At 30.6% G+C, this 16096-nt stretch overlaps 2 protein-coding genes across 2 annotated transcripts; both read right to left on the bottom strand.

The window, feature by feature from the left end:
* Nucleotides 1-1267: 1267 nt before the first annotated feature.
* On the bottom strand, nucleotides 1268-3914 carry LOC139526649 (serine-enriched protein-like). The gene is made up of 5 exons (XM_071321809.1): nucleotides 3890-3914; nucleotides 3119-3305; nucleotides 2503-2753; nucleotides 1891-2048; nucleotides 1268-1551 (listed from the first exon to the last, which is right to left on the bottom strand). The coding sequence occupies exons 1-5, from the start codon at nucleotides 3912-3914 to the stop codon at nucleotides 1414-1416; spliced, it is 759 nt and encodes a 252-aa protein (XP_071177910.1). The 3' UTR covers nucleotides 1268-1413.
* Nucleotides 3915-7799: 3885 nt separating this feature from the next.
* On the bottom strand, nucleotides 7800-14776 carry LOC139526648 (uncharacterized). Its single transcript, XM_071321808.1, has 6 exons — nucleotides 14642-14776; nucleotides 13069-13125; nucleotides 12334-12487; nucleotides 11507-11606; nucleotides 9653-9719; nucleotides 7800-8065 (listed from the first exon to the last, which is right to left on the bottom strand). The coding sequence occupies exons 1-6, from the start codon at nucleotides 14718-14720 to the stop codon at nucleotides 7800-7802; spliced, it is 723 nt and encodes a 240-aa protein (XP_071177909.1). The 5' UTR covers nucleotides 14721-14776.
* Nucleotides 14777-16096: the final 1320 nt, after the last annotated feature.

Raw genomic sequence — 16096 nt, 5'->3', positions numbered from 1 at the left:
AAACGAAATGAAAGTCATCAAACACTATAAAAAAAAATGACCAACACGGAACAAGTAAGAAAACCGGGGATGAACTCGATCAACGAGAAGATATATGTAATACTTTAAATTGGCATTAACACTTGCATATTTAATCACCTTCGTGAAAGACAAACTGCATATGTTCTTTGTATCAAATGGATAATTTCAAAGAAAATAGGCAAAAAAGTAAACTATGACTTATAAAGACTACGATGCATTAAAATAATAAATGTAAAAAATATTAATTTTTGTTTGCTTAACATCCAGTGGCAAATATTTCATTCATGTTCAGGACGATATTGTAAAAAAGAAAACAAGAACTAAAAAGGAACACTCCAATTATCAAAAACTTAATTGTACTATGCAGTAACTTTAGAAATAAACTATAGCTGTTAATTTCAGAGTCATTTGGTTCTATGTGAGGAGTGGTCTCATTGGGAATCATACGTCTCTTTTTTTTTTATAAGACTAGGATTTCATAGAAATGGTAGTAATTCAAACGAATAGAAAATACACGATGACGATGATAATTATAAGTTGGTGTTAATCTCCATTGACAAATATAGCATGTACATAAGGACAAGAAAATGTTGAAATAAGATAAAAATTGTAAAAACTAAGAAGATGTAGAATGATTGCCATAAAAACAACTATTCACCAGGGTTTCATTTGGACTTTTGCAAGACCGACGTGCTGAACCAAATTATCAACGCCCTAATTTCAATAGGAGGATATTGCATCCTACAAAAAGACATTGAATAATTATCAAATGAAAAGAATAATTATTTAAAATAATATTTATCAGTTTATATATTATTTTTTGTATCATTGCCAATCAGGCAACTATCCACCAAAATAACCAAATATCGAGAATGATATTGATTGATTGCTTAACGTCCAGTGACAAATATGTGATACATGTTCAGAAAAGATCCACCAAAAAACTAACAAATGACATGGATGATCAATATACCACAGAACGGCCTTCATCAATGAACTGAACCGAACCTTTACCTTAAAAACGACCAAAAACATGTGACAAAATTTAAACACAAGAAAATATCACAACGGCCCGATTTATGTAAAAACAGTTCGGAACGCAAATAACACAGGCAACAAACAACGACAACCATTAGATAATAGGCTTCTCACCTGGGACACGCACTTGCAAAATATGTGGGAGTTTAGTAGCAACCATTATAAAAAAAATATGGCGTATAAAAACTCAATCATAATATTTCTGGTTTACTCAATTTTATTAGTTTTACATATTTAGCACTTTGTAATTTAACATGCGATTTTAATAAATAGGGATATCCATCCATATGTACAAATTGTATATTATTATTTACAATTGAATAAATTTAGGTATATATAATTATATAGTACGATCTATAACACAGTTCTCATTAGGAATCCGTTGGTAGTTTTATTATTCCGTCTGTTATCAGTGACGTCCAGGGTACTGCATGATCGGGAACGTGGTGTGTAGTAGAGCAATTCTGGCTGGTTATAGGATATCTCCTGAATCTGAAAAAAGATACAATTATAATAATATTAGACAAGATAGTTTTGTGCAATTGAAAAATAGAGACAAAATAACGAATACACATTTTAAAGAGCAAGCACATTTTAAATGAAGTTGACTTTACACTTGTTAAATCATAACCAAAATAAATTGAAATTTTGTTCGTGATATATCAAACTGAGTATAAGATTCTGTCAGTTACATTTATGAATTATCTTTTATCTTGCGTCAAATGTATAGGATGTATAAAATATTGTTTTGTAAATACTTCAAATTTGCCAGTATATTGACTATATATTGACTGTATTTAGAAATAGCATATATAACAGAATAGTATTTACCTCTTTGAGAAGCTGATTGGTCAGTTTACTTGTAGAGTACTCATTCGCTGAAGCAATTAAATCATGTACCAGATCAGGGCGGATACAACTGACAGCAAACTCCCAGCATGCATTCTTTAAACATTCCAACTCGAAGTTCTCAGCAGCATTCAGCAGTCCTACAAAACAAATATGTAAATGAATACAAGAATCTACAAAATGAAATCGTGACTTTCCTGGATCGGAACTGTGTGACGAAGAATAATATGATCGAAAATATATGAATTATATGTTTTTAAATATCTCTGCTTAAAACAGATATCTCTCTTAAACATAATACCAACACATTATTTTTTGTTGGAACTGTCTGCATAGTGATTTGGACAACGCATATACATTTTAAATGAAGCTGACCTTACAATTGTTAAATCATAACCAAATTCTAACGTTATTTCAATTTTAGAAAACGCTTCCTGATTTGAAAACCTTGTTTAGTTCATATAAATTGAAAAAAAACTAGTTGTATATGGTAGTGCTTGAAACTGCTGAGAAATATTCCTAGGCCACAACATTGCAGATTTGTTAAACGAAACGAAATATCTTTTAAAATAATACAGAGGAGACAGGACTTACCTACTACTGTAAATACGTCGACTGAGACTACCCCGCAGTGAATGTAACGTAGCAACCTCTCAAATACACTGATTTCATACTCTTCTACAGAAATCGTTAACTTTGATGGTAAGGACTTTATTGCTTTGTGTGTCGGCTTGGATATAAGCAATTTACGTATCTGTTTCAATTTCTTCATGAATCCTATTTTCTTCTGTGAATCTTTAATTTTCATTTCCTTTTCTTTTGCAAGAATCATTAAGTAGAATATCCTACAATAAAGAAATATAAAATTGTCATAAAAGACAACAAGGGAACATGATGATAATCTACCTTATGGTCCAATGAGCAAACAGAAAAGGGAACTATTTGCAATTATGGTCATCAAAGTAAAACAAAGAAATATAAAGTTTGCACCACAAGAACCTAACTAAAAACAATAAATGAAATCTCCTGTTTCGCTAATTTTTTGCCTTTTTATATCTGTAATGTTGTCCACTGGTGGTTAAGCAATCAAATGTGCATACTGCTTATAATTGATAGTACAATTAGATAAAAGATGACAATAAGAGTACAAAAAAGTGTCTATTTGACTGAAAGATGAACGTTTATAAGATATGAATAACATTTGTTTTACCTGCTGCGGGAAGCTAAGATCGCTCTCAGTCCGTGAATGGGATGCTGTTCTGGACCAACAAGGAATGTAACGTCACATAGATCAGGCACGGACAGAATATATTTTAAATCTTCACATAAAGCATGCTTATCCTTCAGAACCATCAACTTAGATTCATCATCGTTTATACAGGAAGTGTAACAGTCATCTGAAACAAAAGAATAGTAAAACCAATAAGGAATGAGACGTTTTTAATAATTTAAATGTGTTCAGTTAAGAAACGTACATGATGGCATTGCTTGCAATAAAATAAAACATTTAAATGCACTTTTCGTTTAAAATTTGTATGATAAATCAAATAGATGTGTCTGCTAGTAAATATTTCAGTTGACATTTCTTTTTTGTCATATTTTCTTTTATTTATTCATTAATAAACAGTTACTGGCCGATTTTAATAAATAAAAGAAAAGAAAATATTGAATGCTGACCTGATTAAATTTATTTGACTGTTGATAGATTTGTAGTAAAATAACATCTGAATAAAACAGAATATGACAAATTGTTGAAATATAGTTTTGATTGGGGCAGTGCGGACTTTTTTTCATCCGTTTATATAAATTGTTAAACATTTAGAAAGAAAAAAATAAAACAATATTTTATTTTAAGCTTCATTCATTTAAAAAAAATTTTAACCGCAAAAATGCAGTAATATCTAGATTTTAAAAAATGACAAAATTTCAATTTAAAGTCATCCTTTCATAAAGATCGTATTTTGGAATATGATTAACTCACCTTGGAATGCATGATTGTAAGACATGTTTGCAGTATGTATCGAATTGGTATCTATTGTACTGAGTATGAAGACAGTTTATGATTTTTACTTAAACTGGTTGCATACTTATAATAAAAAAATGTTTATACAATCAAGTAAATCTTCTATAGAGTAGAGATTAAAGTAAATCTTATAACGAGTAGAGATTAAGTACATTGTATGTACTCTGTTATAAAAATATAAAAACGACAGTACTCGGCTTGGTGTTGTAACAACATTATACAGAGTACTGATTAATTCCGTAATGATCCTTTTCTAATGACAAATTCTTTATTGCTTAATGTAAGGATAATTTGTGTTGTGTGCTCTGTAATGATAACCGATTCAATAAATTGAAAAAATGAAATAAAGCAACAATTTCAGTGAAAATAAAACTCTATGAATTGGGATAAGAAAATACATTGTTTATTAAACAAATCTTGTTTTGATTCTAAAAATTGTGTAGACCATTATTATGAAGACAAGACACGTGTTATATTAACAATTATAAAGTCTGTTTAAGTACTAAACACCCTAAATTCAATTAATTTATAAATAAAATGAGCCATTGAAAAGATAAACATGCACATTAGTACGTCGTGTATGTTTACTGTATCCAGTATGTAATTTTCAAATCGTGCAGCCATACATTCATTTATTATTGTCACATATAATTTAAAAGCATGTACTTAAAATAATATATAACTCGATACTGGGAAACCGAGCAATTTGTTTATGTTAAAATTTATCCAGACTTTGAAGTAACTTCCTTGTTACTCACAAGGGAATTATGCAACATCTAATTATTCAATCCAAGTGCATTTTTATCTTGATTTTCCACGAATATCGTTCCTCCGTTTAACATATTTTAGAGGTAAAAATTAAAAAGATGCAAAAATTAACAATAATGTGTGCAAAGTACACGGATGCCCTATCCGCACCATCATTTTCTATGTTCAGTGGACGGTGAAAACTCTAATATGGCATTAACATTAGAAGATCATAGCATAGGTAAAATCTGTTCTAAGTTTCAAGTTGATTGGACTTTAACTTCATCAAACACTACCTCGACTAATAACTTTAACCTGAAGCGGGACAGACGAGCGGACGAATGGACGGACGAAAAATTGAACAGACGAATGGAGACACAGACCAGAAAACACAATGTCTATAAATGGGGCATACAAAATAATCAAGAACAGATTTCTTGTGCGTTTATAACTCAAAAAAACAACCACCGTCTGGGCTGTCGTATTATGTTTCATTCAGCACATCCCATTGTTTTGCAGTCAACGGATTTTGTGTGTATTTCTCTCCTTATTGGACATACATGTACGAAACGTAACAAATCTGTTTATTTAATATTTTATAATATGTAACAGTATATATATTGAAATTGATATGGATGCCAAATCTTTTTTATAAATAGGAATTCTATACATTTGAATTCTGATTTGTTCCACTGGGGATCTTCGATTGAACTAAATGAACACACTTAAAGACATATGTTAACAATGTACAAAGTACATATCTACATCATATTACTAACATCTACTTTTATAATCAAAATTTGTATGAAAAAAAAATGGAAACTTATTGCTGCAATTCATTGCCTAGCCTTTCTTCATTGTAGTCATAATAGTGCCTACTTATGTTGTACTGTTATACCACAACGGGAGGGTTGGGATCCCGCTTACATGTAAACCCCGGCATATTATTTTTGTATGTGCCTGTCCCAAGTTGGGAGCCTGCAATTAAATGGTTGTCGTTTGTTTATGTGTTACATATTTGTTTTTCGTACATTTTTTTTTATATAAATAAGGTCGTTAGTTTTCTCGTTTGAATTGTTTTACATGGTTATATCGGGGCCTTTTATAGCTGACTATGCGGTATGGGCTTTGCTCATTGTTGAAGGCCGTACGGTGACCTATAGTTGTTTATGTCTGTGTCATTTTCTTCTCTTGTGGACATTTTTTTCATTGGCAATCATACCATATCTTCTTTTTTTTTATATTGGTCATAAATTTGGATATTTAGGGATCGACTTGGCGTTTCTGACCATTCCAAAGCAGGGTATATTCATATTTAGTTCTTATTGATGTAATATTTACCGCTAAATATTTAAAAAAACAAGTACTTGATGAAAAGAATATTTCTTAAAAATCAGTCGTCTCCGCAATGAAAAATCATATCCAAACATTTGAAGACTTAAGAAAGTTAACATCCAATTAATCATAGAATTTATGTAATAATTAAGCTTTTGTTTAGAGCCATGCTTTGGAATTTGAAAAAAAAAGATTAAGTGAGACGTTCTTTTTACTAGAACACGATTTTATTTTTGGACCAGGTGAGGACATCCACCAGTTGCGGGATTTTCTCGTTGCGTTGAAGACCCAATGGTGACCTTCGGCGGTTGTCTGCTCTTTGATCGGGTTGTTGTCTCTTTGACATATTCCCCAATTCCATTCTCAATTTTATTAAAGAACATGAAACAGATGTTATATTTCAAGCATACTTAGGAATTTTCAGGATATCTTATTTGCCTAACATACACAGTAATACGGGTTATGTTCTTCTCATATATTTTATGATGGTAAATATAACACTAAACCCCTAACGGGAGGGATTGTATTTGATATTCATATGATGAAGACATAATCTTTCAATCAGTTTAATTGAGGTCTAGAGCTGGCATGTCAGTAACTGCTAGTAGTCCTTTGTTAATTTATGTATCGTTGTCATTTTGTTTAGTTTCTTTTATTACCTATTCTGACATTGGACTCGGACTTCTCTTGAACTGAGTTTTACTGTGCGTATTGTTGTGGTTTTCTTTTTTGGCTATATCTATAGGGGGAGGGTTGAGATCTCCAAAACATGTTTAACTCCGCCGTATTTTTGCGACTGTCCCAAGTCAGGAGCCTGTGACCTTTGTTAGTCTTGTATGATTTTTAATTTTAGTTTCTTGTGTATATGTTTAGTATGACGTTCATTATCGCTGAACTAGTATACTTTTTTTTTTAGGTGCCAGCTTAAGCACTCCTCCGTGTGCAGGAGTTTCTCGCTGCATTGAAGACCCATTGGTGTTTGCTCTTTGGTCGGTTTGTTGTCCCATTGACACATTCCTCATTTCCATTCTCAATTTTACAATAAACATACATTAGAAAGTCTTCAACGTTCAGCGTGACAGTGGTGAACAAGAAAACAGATATCATATATTATTTATTCCCATCGACAAAAATGTGTTTAAAATCCCAATTTATCCCTAGCCCTTCGCTCATCCATGTGATACTTACTGTATCCAAGCATACACCGTGATGTAGCAATATTGTGAACTATCGGTTAAATAAAGCAATATGAAATAACAACTCGGACCTTCGAATCTGTGAGCAGACACGCTTTCACTATTTACATTCAAAACATTGCATAAGTGTGTCACATACATTTGTATGTTGACATAGTATCAAAAGAGGTTATATCTGGTCGCAAATCTTTTACGAGTATCAGTAATATAATAGAATATATAACACCACAACTTTAGTATACTGAATGACGACAATACGCTATTTCTAGTTTCACCTCTCCATAATTATTAATCAAATTCAAATTTACCTTAGTATACATAAAAATAAGAACCTTTCTGAACTTAAACATTTGTGATAGCTATGTTTGTGTAAATGCGGTCAAACCTTTGAGAACTATGATCTATTGGTTTATAATATCAACATTTTTTTTCACTGGCAGAAGTCAAAATGTTGTCGGTAACCAGTATTAAAAAAAGATATTTTTAATCGGTGATGGCACGACGTATATCATAGATTCTTCCACTGCATCGAGTGTGATGCAATATATTACCTTTTTCTAAACTCCTTTCATGCTCCTAAACCTCTACAATTACCAGACCCAAGAAGAAAACGAAACAGTACAAATTAAAATTAACAAGAATAAAACAATACAAACAAAAAATGTTTTGTGTTGCAAACTACAGTTCACGTCGCAAGTACAGATACTCTTCGTGGTATCTGAATGGTTAAAGTTACAACATATCCTTGTTTTCGTTTCTGGTGTGCTTATCAGTACTGAAGTACACACGAGTAAAAGCTTGTCTCTCAATAATTCTTTTTTTGACGTGGTATTGTCATTATTTGCCTGTTCCATGGCTGAAATAAAAAGAAAAAGTACTATTAGGCAACATTTTTTTGATTTTTCAGCATGCCAAAAAGAAACTTTTTTTTTGACTCCTGAATTGTAAATTGGTTGACCTTTAGATATCTATTGTTTTAAGTAAGGTGGTTGCATGTTTAATTGCTGTATAAAATGAGAAATTACTTCTACTTTAATTAAGGAATGCACATTTTAATTTTTTTTATTCAATTTGATATTTATTTATTAAAGACCTTTTTGTTAATCAACATATTGATTTTTCAAGTACAACAAAACATATAAATAAGATTACGATGAATATATCATCTTCTCCTTCTGGTATTTATACCATGGAAGAGGGCGTACATGTATCCTTTAATTAAAAAAAAAACAAGAGTTAAGAATGTTAAAGAAGAACTTTCTTATTTTTTCCATTTTAAATATTTTATATTGTGTTTTACAATTATATTTTAATAAGTAAAAAGACCTTCCTTGACAATGTCACGAAAAGCCGTAGTTTACAAAATATTTTTAATGGCATTTGAGTTAAAAAGTATCCAACGCGGGTCAAAACTAAGTTAACTTCACATTCTAGATGAGATTGTTTTCTTATATCAAAATAATATATGCATTTATCTATCGGCGAGTATTTTATTAGTTTATATAGTATTGGCTTTGAACTAGATATCAAATAATTTTAAGTACAATCTCGTATTGGTATTTTGTCTCTTTAGTATTTTTGTTGGTAGTTGGTGCGCTGCACATCGGCATTATGAATAGCCGTTTTAATAGCTGTTATAGAACTATTTTAAGTTTGAATAACATCGTCACCCGTTAACAATCAAATTCTGTATGTGCCTGTCCCAAGTCAGGAGCCGGTTATTCAACGGTTGTCGTGTGTTCCTGTATATCACGTTTGTACTTCCGTTTTTTTTTTTTTTTACATAAATCTTCGTTTATATTGTTATATATTTATCATGCCTTTTATAACTTACTATGCGGTATCTAATTTGCCAATTGTCGAACGAAGGTAGTATTTATTCTCTGGTGATTGATGTCTCGATGACATTTTTACCATAATTCATTATTCGATATATTAAAGATGTGGTCTTTTTCATTATCTAACATTTTTTCTTGAAATTGACTTATATTGACCACATCAAATAGGACTGTTAACAAACATGACGATTTCAGTCTTTTGTTCTTGTACATGTAGTTATATCTCAATTAAAACGTTACTTCATATACGAACTTCATTATTCTGATGCATAAGATGCTTTAAAAGGGTTATAAGGATGAACGACTACAATCGATGAGGAGCAAGTTTTGCCATCACGAATTGGTTAACAGCTGAGATGGGACTTTTTCACTAAGTCTAAATTTGCATGTGAAAGTATCTGGTCTTGCTCCGTTCGTGCAACATGCGAATCAACTGTTTTGTCTATTTATTTATTTTGCAAAAATGGATAAAGAGATTAAAATATCGGTAAATATCGATAAATTGCTAAATAATTCACTTTGTACATATACATATATCATTCAATGATACGTCACTACAGACTCTCAGAAATCACAGATGCATGTTCGATAATTGAAAATCTCACCTTTGATTTGTAGTTTATTATCTTTTCGCTTAATCTCATACCTCTTCACCTTTTTACTATCTATCACCTGTAGAAAGAGTCTTTTTTTCAGTTCTAAACAAGAATGTTTCCCCAGTACACGGATGCCCCATCCGCACTATCATTTTCTGTGATCAATGCACCGTGAAAATGGGGATAAATGATCTAATTTGGCTTTAAAATTAGAAAGATCATTTTACAGGGAACATGTGTACTAAGTTTCAAGTTGATTGGACTTCAACTTCATCAAAAACTACTAGTACCTCGACCAAAAACTGTAACCTGAAGCGGGACAGACAGACGGACGAACGGTACAACGGAAGGATGAACGGATGGACGGACGGACGCACAGACCAGAAAACACATAATGCCAATATATAGGGCGTAAAAAACGATTTATTTATAAGGTTAACCAGTTAAAGAAAACTACAAAAAAACCCAAACCCTTTCGGTAGTTCAGGGGCATAGAAAAAAAAAATCACAGAATTTTCTTAAACTTTGCAAAACTGAAGATTTTACAATCTTTTTTAGAAAAAATATGAAAAGTATGGATTACCGCGCTATTTTTCAAGGTACGAGTCGTTCAAAATTACCAAAATGTGCTTATTTTGTTCGTGAAAACCCCCATTTTTGTGCATAAAAAGAAATCGGTGAGACAGACTTTTGAAATAAAATATTAGAAAACAGATTTTGGTATGAGTTGTAGTGGGTATAACTTAAGACTTAATAGACTTAAAAAGATAATACTTTTGACTCATTTTCAATCAGAATTATAATCAAAATTTATGAGTATAATTATTTTAACTTTTTCCATCTGCCTACACAAAGAACATATCCAACCATCCAATTTTTTAACTTTGCTATTTGACCTTTTTAATATTAATCGTGCGTCACTGGTGAGTCTTTAGAGGACGAAATGCGCGTCTGCCGTTCACAGTTTTCAATCTTGGCATGTTTTATGAGTTTATTTACAACCATTTGATTGATCCTACAACTGATGGAGGTTTCCTGTCCGACGGTATCATCAACCAGGTAGTCAGCACTTCTGTGTTGCCATGAACTTTTATAATCATACTAATAAATTAAGTGAACCTAAAAAACCTTGAATTTTCCCAAATACACAATATTCTTAGGATGTTCTATCCCAAAAATAATTTACTTTAGCTTATCCGGCAAAACATTTTAAAAATAAGGATTCTCCATACCTCTCCAACTTCGTACTTTATTTGGCTTTTTTAACCTTTAGATTCTGAGTAACGAAATCGAATAATCGACTACTTTTTGTTAAATCGATTTAAAATAATTGATTACTCTGATTTTTGTATGATAACGTTATAAAAAGTACACATCTTAAACGCAATTCAAAAAATTATCAACACAAATATGTTGCTCTACTAATTTATAGTGCAATCTATAGCATTTACAAAAACATCATTTCTAAATGAAGACTGTTACTTATGATCCGTGATAAATATATAAAACAAATGAACCCTTTTATATCCTCCTCAAGATAACTAATTCTAAACAGTTCATTATTCAAGATACAAGACCACTATAGTGTTTTGAAAAGCCACGCATTTCTTTATCAATTAACATAGACAGACGCTTTTACTTAATGTGAAGACATCTTCATGATTATTCCAGCTACCGAAAAACTATCGAGAAATGGTTCCTTTTTATATGTTATGTTTTGATATAATTTTGTTTTGTTTTCAAGTTGGATTATATCTGATTATAGAAGCACTTCAAAGTAAGCAGTTAAATCATTTCGACACAAAAGTCTTATACATGTGAATATAAGTTTTCATAATTATTCGAAAATTATAAGTAACTTACTATAAAATTTTGGGGAATTTCAGGATCTGATTTAATGCAGAATATTAAGTTTGTTGACTCTTCAGCACGAATTTCGTATCGGTTACCCCATGGCGTCCAACTGCAAAATGTAAAAAAGAATATTAAAAGACAATAAAGGCGACCGAGTACTATTTGTATCAAATTAGAAAATTCACACATAATAAGTATTTTAATATACTACCCATACATTAATTTCACAATTTATCTGAATTAGAATTTTTACGATCACGTGTCTAATAAACTAGGTATAAAAATATGTTCCTTTTAATCTCCCATTTACAAGAATGAGAACATTCACAAGGCATTTTCAAATAGTATACAGTTTCAACGATATATAACGCAATGAATTTTTGTTGGCACAAAGTTAATTTTAAACTAAATGAGATATTAATAGTGTGTGCTTTAATATATCCTACCAAACTCAATATGAATATTATTGTTAAAGTCAGATTTTGTTTGTCTTTGCTATACCAAGAATCGTTAGGTCTTTTTACATATTTTCATTGACACTGTATGTCAATAAAATTTGTTAAAAAAGAAAGAAAAGATCTCTGTCATTTTGATAAACTTCAACCATATGCATGTTGACGTCTAAACCGATTCCAGAGTGTGTTTGTCCTTTGTGTGACTTTTTGTTGTGCTGACTTCTTGTTTGTTTAACCATATATATTTATGGGTATGTGTGTATATTATTTTGTGTGTGAGTGTCTGAATTGCTGCTTTTCCGTTTTTTTGTTTTTTTTTATGCTGTCTTTTTCCCTTCATTTTCTTATGTTAATTTTCAAAAATGACACGTTAATACTTACATATACTCTATATTACACCATGGACAATTTTGAATTTCAAGTAATATTATATTGATTTTTCGAAGGACTGATACAGTTTGCGATATGATGTCTCGTGTATCCCTTTTCACAGATAGAAACGGCTTATCCTGCTCTGTTATTACTATTCCATTTTCTGCCAAATATTGTAACAAACATTTTATAAGGATCCAGTTTGCTAACAATTCAAACATCGACATGCATAACACGAAAGCATTTAAACAATGGACAACTCAAAAACAATAACTGTCATACATAGGTAAAGAAATCTCTATATTGAAAATGAACGTGGATGAGTATTTATACATCCTAAAACATTTTAAAAGAATACAAATTGCATATTTTAATTTGTTGACGACAAATCGATTTTTGTGCCAATGTAAACCATATTCAAAGATCTTATTACAACATTGATAAAATAACCTTTATAACTCAGTTCGTTTAAAGGATCGATAAGTGTACACTGTTTCTTGTCAAAAAGTGAGCAAATGATTTATGGTGATTTTCTATACGAATTTGTGAGAACAACAATGCATTTAAGAGTTATAAGTATATGTGAATTACTACGTTATTAAATCCGAAAATTTCCACCAACACATTTATTTTGCAATGAAATATTACATTAACCCAAAACCATGACACGTACATGTCATCTACGTAAAGTATCCACTTGTCTTAGAAAAAACAAAAACTATTAAGACAAAAAAGAATTCTTACCTAGTATATCTCCAGTAATTTTAATCAGAGTATTGCCAGCACATTCAACTGCAAACCCTGAACATAATTATGAAATAACAATTACCTTTTAACACGAATTTCAAAAAATATGCAAGGATAATGTGGCTATGTCTAATAGCTGAATAATGGTTATGACTCTACAACAGATTTAACAGTAATAAATAGACTGGTGTCGCCAGTAGAGCCAAACGATAAACATATACATCCGGAGCACTCCTTGTTTCTTTTGGAAGATTGAGTTATTTTAGAGTTAGTTTTCTGTGTCGTGGTTTGTACACGTGTTTATCAGTTCGGCATTTTTAGTTTGCAAATGATACTGAATGTCTTTCTTTGAGTTTAATGACACACTAGCTATTCTCTTTATTTTGGACATTCATCTAGTTTTTTATGGACTGTAGCTGTTGTTAGACATCCCAACAAGTTTCAGGAGATTCAAAACGAATAAAAGAAAAAGGATTTATTAATAACATTCTTCATCAAAAATAAAATACAACTATTCGACTGTATAATCAATTTATACAATTAACAGATTTTGAATATCATAAAAGTTTTGAATCTTTCATTTGTTTTAACTGGAGACCTGTTATAAGGAGAGCAGCACCATTTTACGCTTTGTCAGGCGATTCTAAACAACAGAAAATACACATATGTTTTTTGTTTTTCGTCGTCTCAACATCTCTTTAAAGAACTTATGATTATGATTCAACACTGATCAGAAACGGTGTCTTTCTTAGTTAGAATTATACATTTTGCTATGTAGGATATTTGTTTATAGTTGACTATGAAGTATTGGTTTTATTCATTGATGAATGCCATTCCGTGACCCATAGTTTCTAACTAAATCGTTGCAAAAGACCACCATCGTAAAATATAGATTTCATGAATTTAAGTTATGATAAATTGATTAAAACATATTGAAAATTGATTAATATATAGATCGTAATATATTTTAAAGTGTGTTTTACCCAGAACGTGCAATGCATTTTATCATGAATAAGGACAAGGAGATTGTATTTTATTTAAAAAGAGAACTATCATACAAAACTAAATAAAAATGACTCAACTAATTGTGTTATAATTCAAATGAATATGGGATATAACATATAGAACTGTTATCGGATAGAGCTTAAAAGACAATATTGTTATCTCCATTATATATAAAACAAACTGATTATTTCATTCTTCTTTAGTTTATATTGAGAAAACAAAACTTAGTATAAAGAGTAAAAAAGGAAGGTCAAATATGTTTCTACTATTTTCGCAGAAAGAAAATAAGGTCATTATTCCACAAATCAAGTTTTTTTTGGTTTTTTAGTGTGAAAATGTTTTGTAAAGGAAGGGTATCCTGAAAAATATAAGGCATTCACCTTAAAACAAAACAAAATAACCTAGCATTCTCATAGAACAAAAAAAGTAGAAGATAACTACAAAAATCATGCTTGTATCACATCAAAGGATTTCACACCCGTTATGAATATAACAATATAACATATATAATTGTTGTATGACGTATCAGTTTAAAATTCTTCACTCAATGATAATTTTTGCTTACCATGATTAACAGGTACAACATCTAGTACATCCCCTCCTTCAAGAACTTTCAGCCTCGGATACTTTTTTAGGAGAGCCATGTTCCAAATGAACTTCCTGTATCATATTAGTGTGAGCAGTTATAATACATTCTTTCGTTGTTGCAGATAACGAATGTTATACAAACATATGAGTTATTGAAATTAAATCTATAAATTGGACATTAAATGTGTGCTTACCACCTCAAAGAAATTCTTTAGATAATTTACAATTCTATTTTAAGCATTTGTTTTTTTTTTGTTTTAAAACGAAGGTCTTATTTTTCCTTTTCTTTTTTAAATATATATATTTTTCAAAATGGAATTTGAACATGTGAAGTGGCCGACCTCTAAATAATCCTACACATCAATGTATATCAGAATTCGACTAATGAAAATACATGGTGCTACTCTAATCTTTTTTTTTTAATCTCAAGTTAAGTGTCTTTTAAAATAAAACAAGTTATATAAGATAAAATTTCTTTTCCTTTTTTTTTTAGTTGTGCGAAGTTTTACATTAGTTTTTGTTCTTATTGAATTATATCATATATATTTTGTGTATGTTTGGTCTCAAACAAAAAGGTAAAATAACAAAACATACACCTCAAAGGAGAAAAATTAAAACGAAAAGTCCCTTATCAAATGGCAAACCTAAAATCTTAAGCACAAGCACAAGCAAACCAAACGACTGGTCAACATCTGACATAATCCTTGCTTGGTACACGCATGTCCTTATGTAGAAAAATGGTGAATAAAACCTGGTGTTAGAGCAAGCTTAATCTCTCATTTACATAGACAGTCACATAAAAGTCATTATATTGACAACAATGTGTGAACAAAACATGCGAATAATAGGTAACAATGTCAAAAGTAGGGATACTGCAGTCAATATTGTGTTATAACCCTTATAATTATAAATGCAAAAAAACTTTTCAAAGAAAAAATAAAATAAGATGACACATAGAATAAGCACTTTAATCCAATAACACGATGGCAGGATGTCCTTTAAAGGAAAACAGGTTGCATACAATTACATTTATTTTCTTTTTTTCTGTTTATCATTTGTGCGAAGTATTCCATTAGTTTTTGCTTTTGTCAAACATATTAACTTCTATTATAAATATTTTACATTTTGTTTAGTGTGGGTCGTCTCAAACCAAAAAGTAAATAACAAAAACACAAACTCAAAAAAGAAAATTAAAACGAAACTTCCCTTATCAAATGGCAAAATCAAAAGCCAAACGACAAGCACATTAAATGGCTGATTAAATCCTGACATATTCCTAGCATAGTATAGGCATTTTCTTACATAGAAAATGGTGGATTAAACCTGGGGTTAAATTCAGATAACTTACATCTCTCACTGGCATGATAGTCAACAAATGTCATTATAATGACAACAATGTGTGAAAAAAGTTCGAAATATGAATTGATTACGT

This window comes from Mytilus edulis, chromosome 6 (assembly GCF_963676685.1).
Source record: "Mytilus edulis chromosome 6, xbMytEdul2.2, whole genome shotgun sequence".
Classification (NCBI taxonomy): domain Eukaryota; kingdom Metazoa; phylum Mollusca; class Bivalvia; order Mytilida; family Mytilidae; genus Mytilus; species Mytilus edulis.
Note: the sequence above shows the minus strand (reverse complement) of the source record. Positions and strands in the feature narration are given on the sequence as shown.

What these genes read in the sequence shown, in the direction of transcription:
- LOC139526649 (XM_071321809.1), bottom strand. Translation starts at nt 3,914, where the DNA reads ATGTCTTACAATCATGCATTCCAAG. An exon ending in ATCTTAGCTTCCCGCAGCAG is followed by an intron (nt 2,754 to 3,118) that starts GTAAAACAAATG and finishes TCTTTATTGTAG; the next exon opens with GATATTCTACTTAATGATTC. An exon ending in CGACGTATTTACAGTAGTAG is followed by an intron (nt 2,049 to 2,502) that starts GTAAGTCCTGTC and finishes TTTGTTTTGTAG; the next exon opens with GACTGCTGAATGCTGCTGAG.
- LOC139526648 (XM_071321808.1), bottom strand. Translation starts at nt 14,720, where the DNA reads ATGGCTCTCCTAAAAAAGTATCCGAGGCTGAAAGTTCTTGAAGGAGGG. An exon ending in TGTTGTACCTGTTAATCATG is followed by an intron (nt 13,126 to 14,641) that starts GTAAGCAAAAAT and finishes AATTATGTTCAG; the next exon opens with GGTTTGCAGTTGAATGTGCT. An exon ending in TAATAAACTACAAATCAAAG is followed by an intron (nt 8,066 to 9,652) that starts GTGAGATTTTCA and finishes TTTTTATTTCAG; the next exon opens with CCATGGAACAGGCAAATAAT.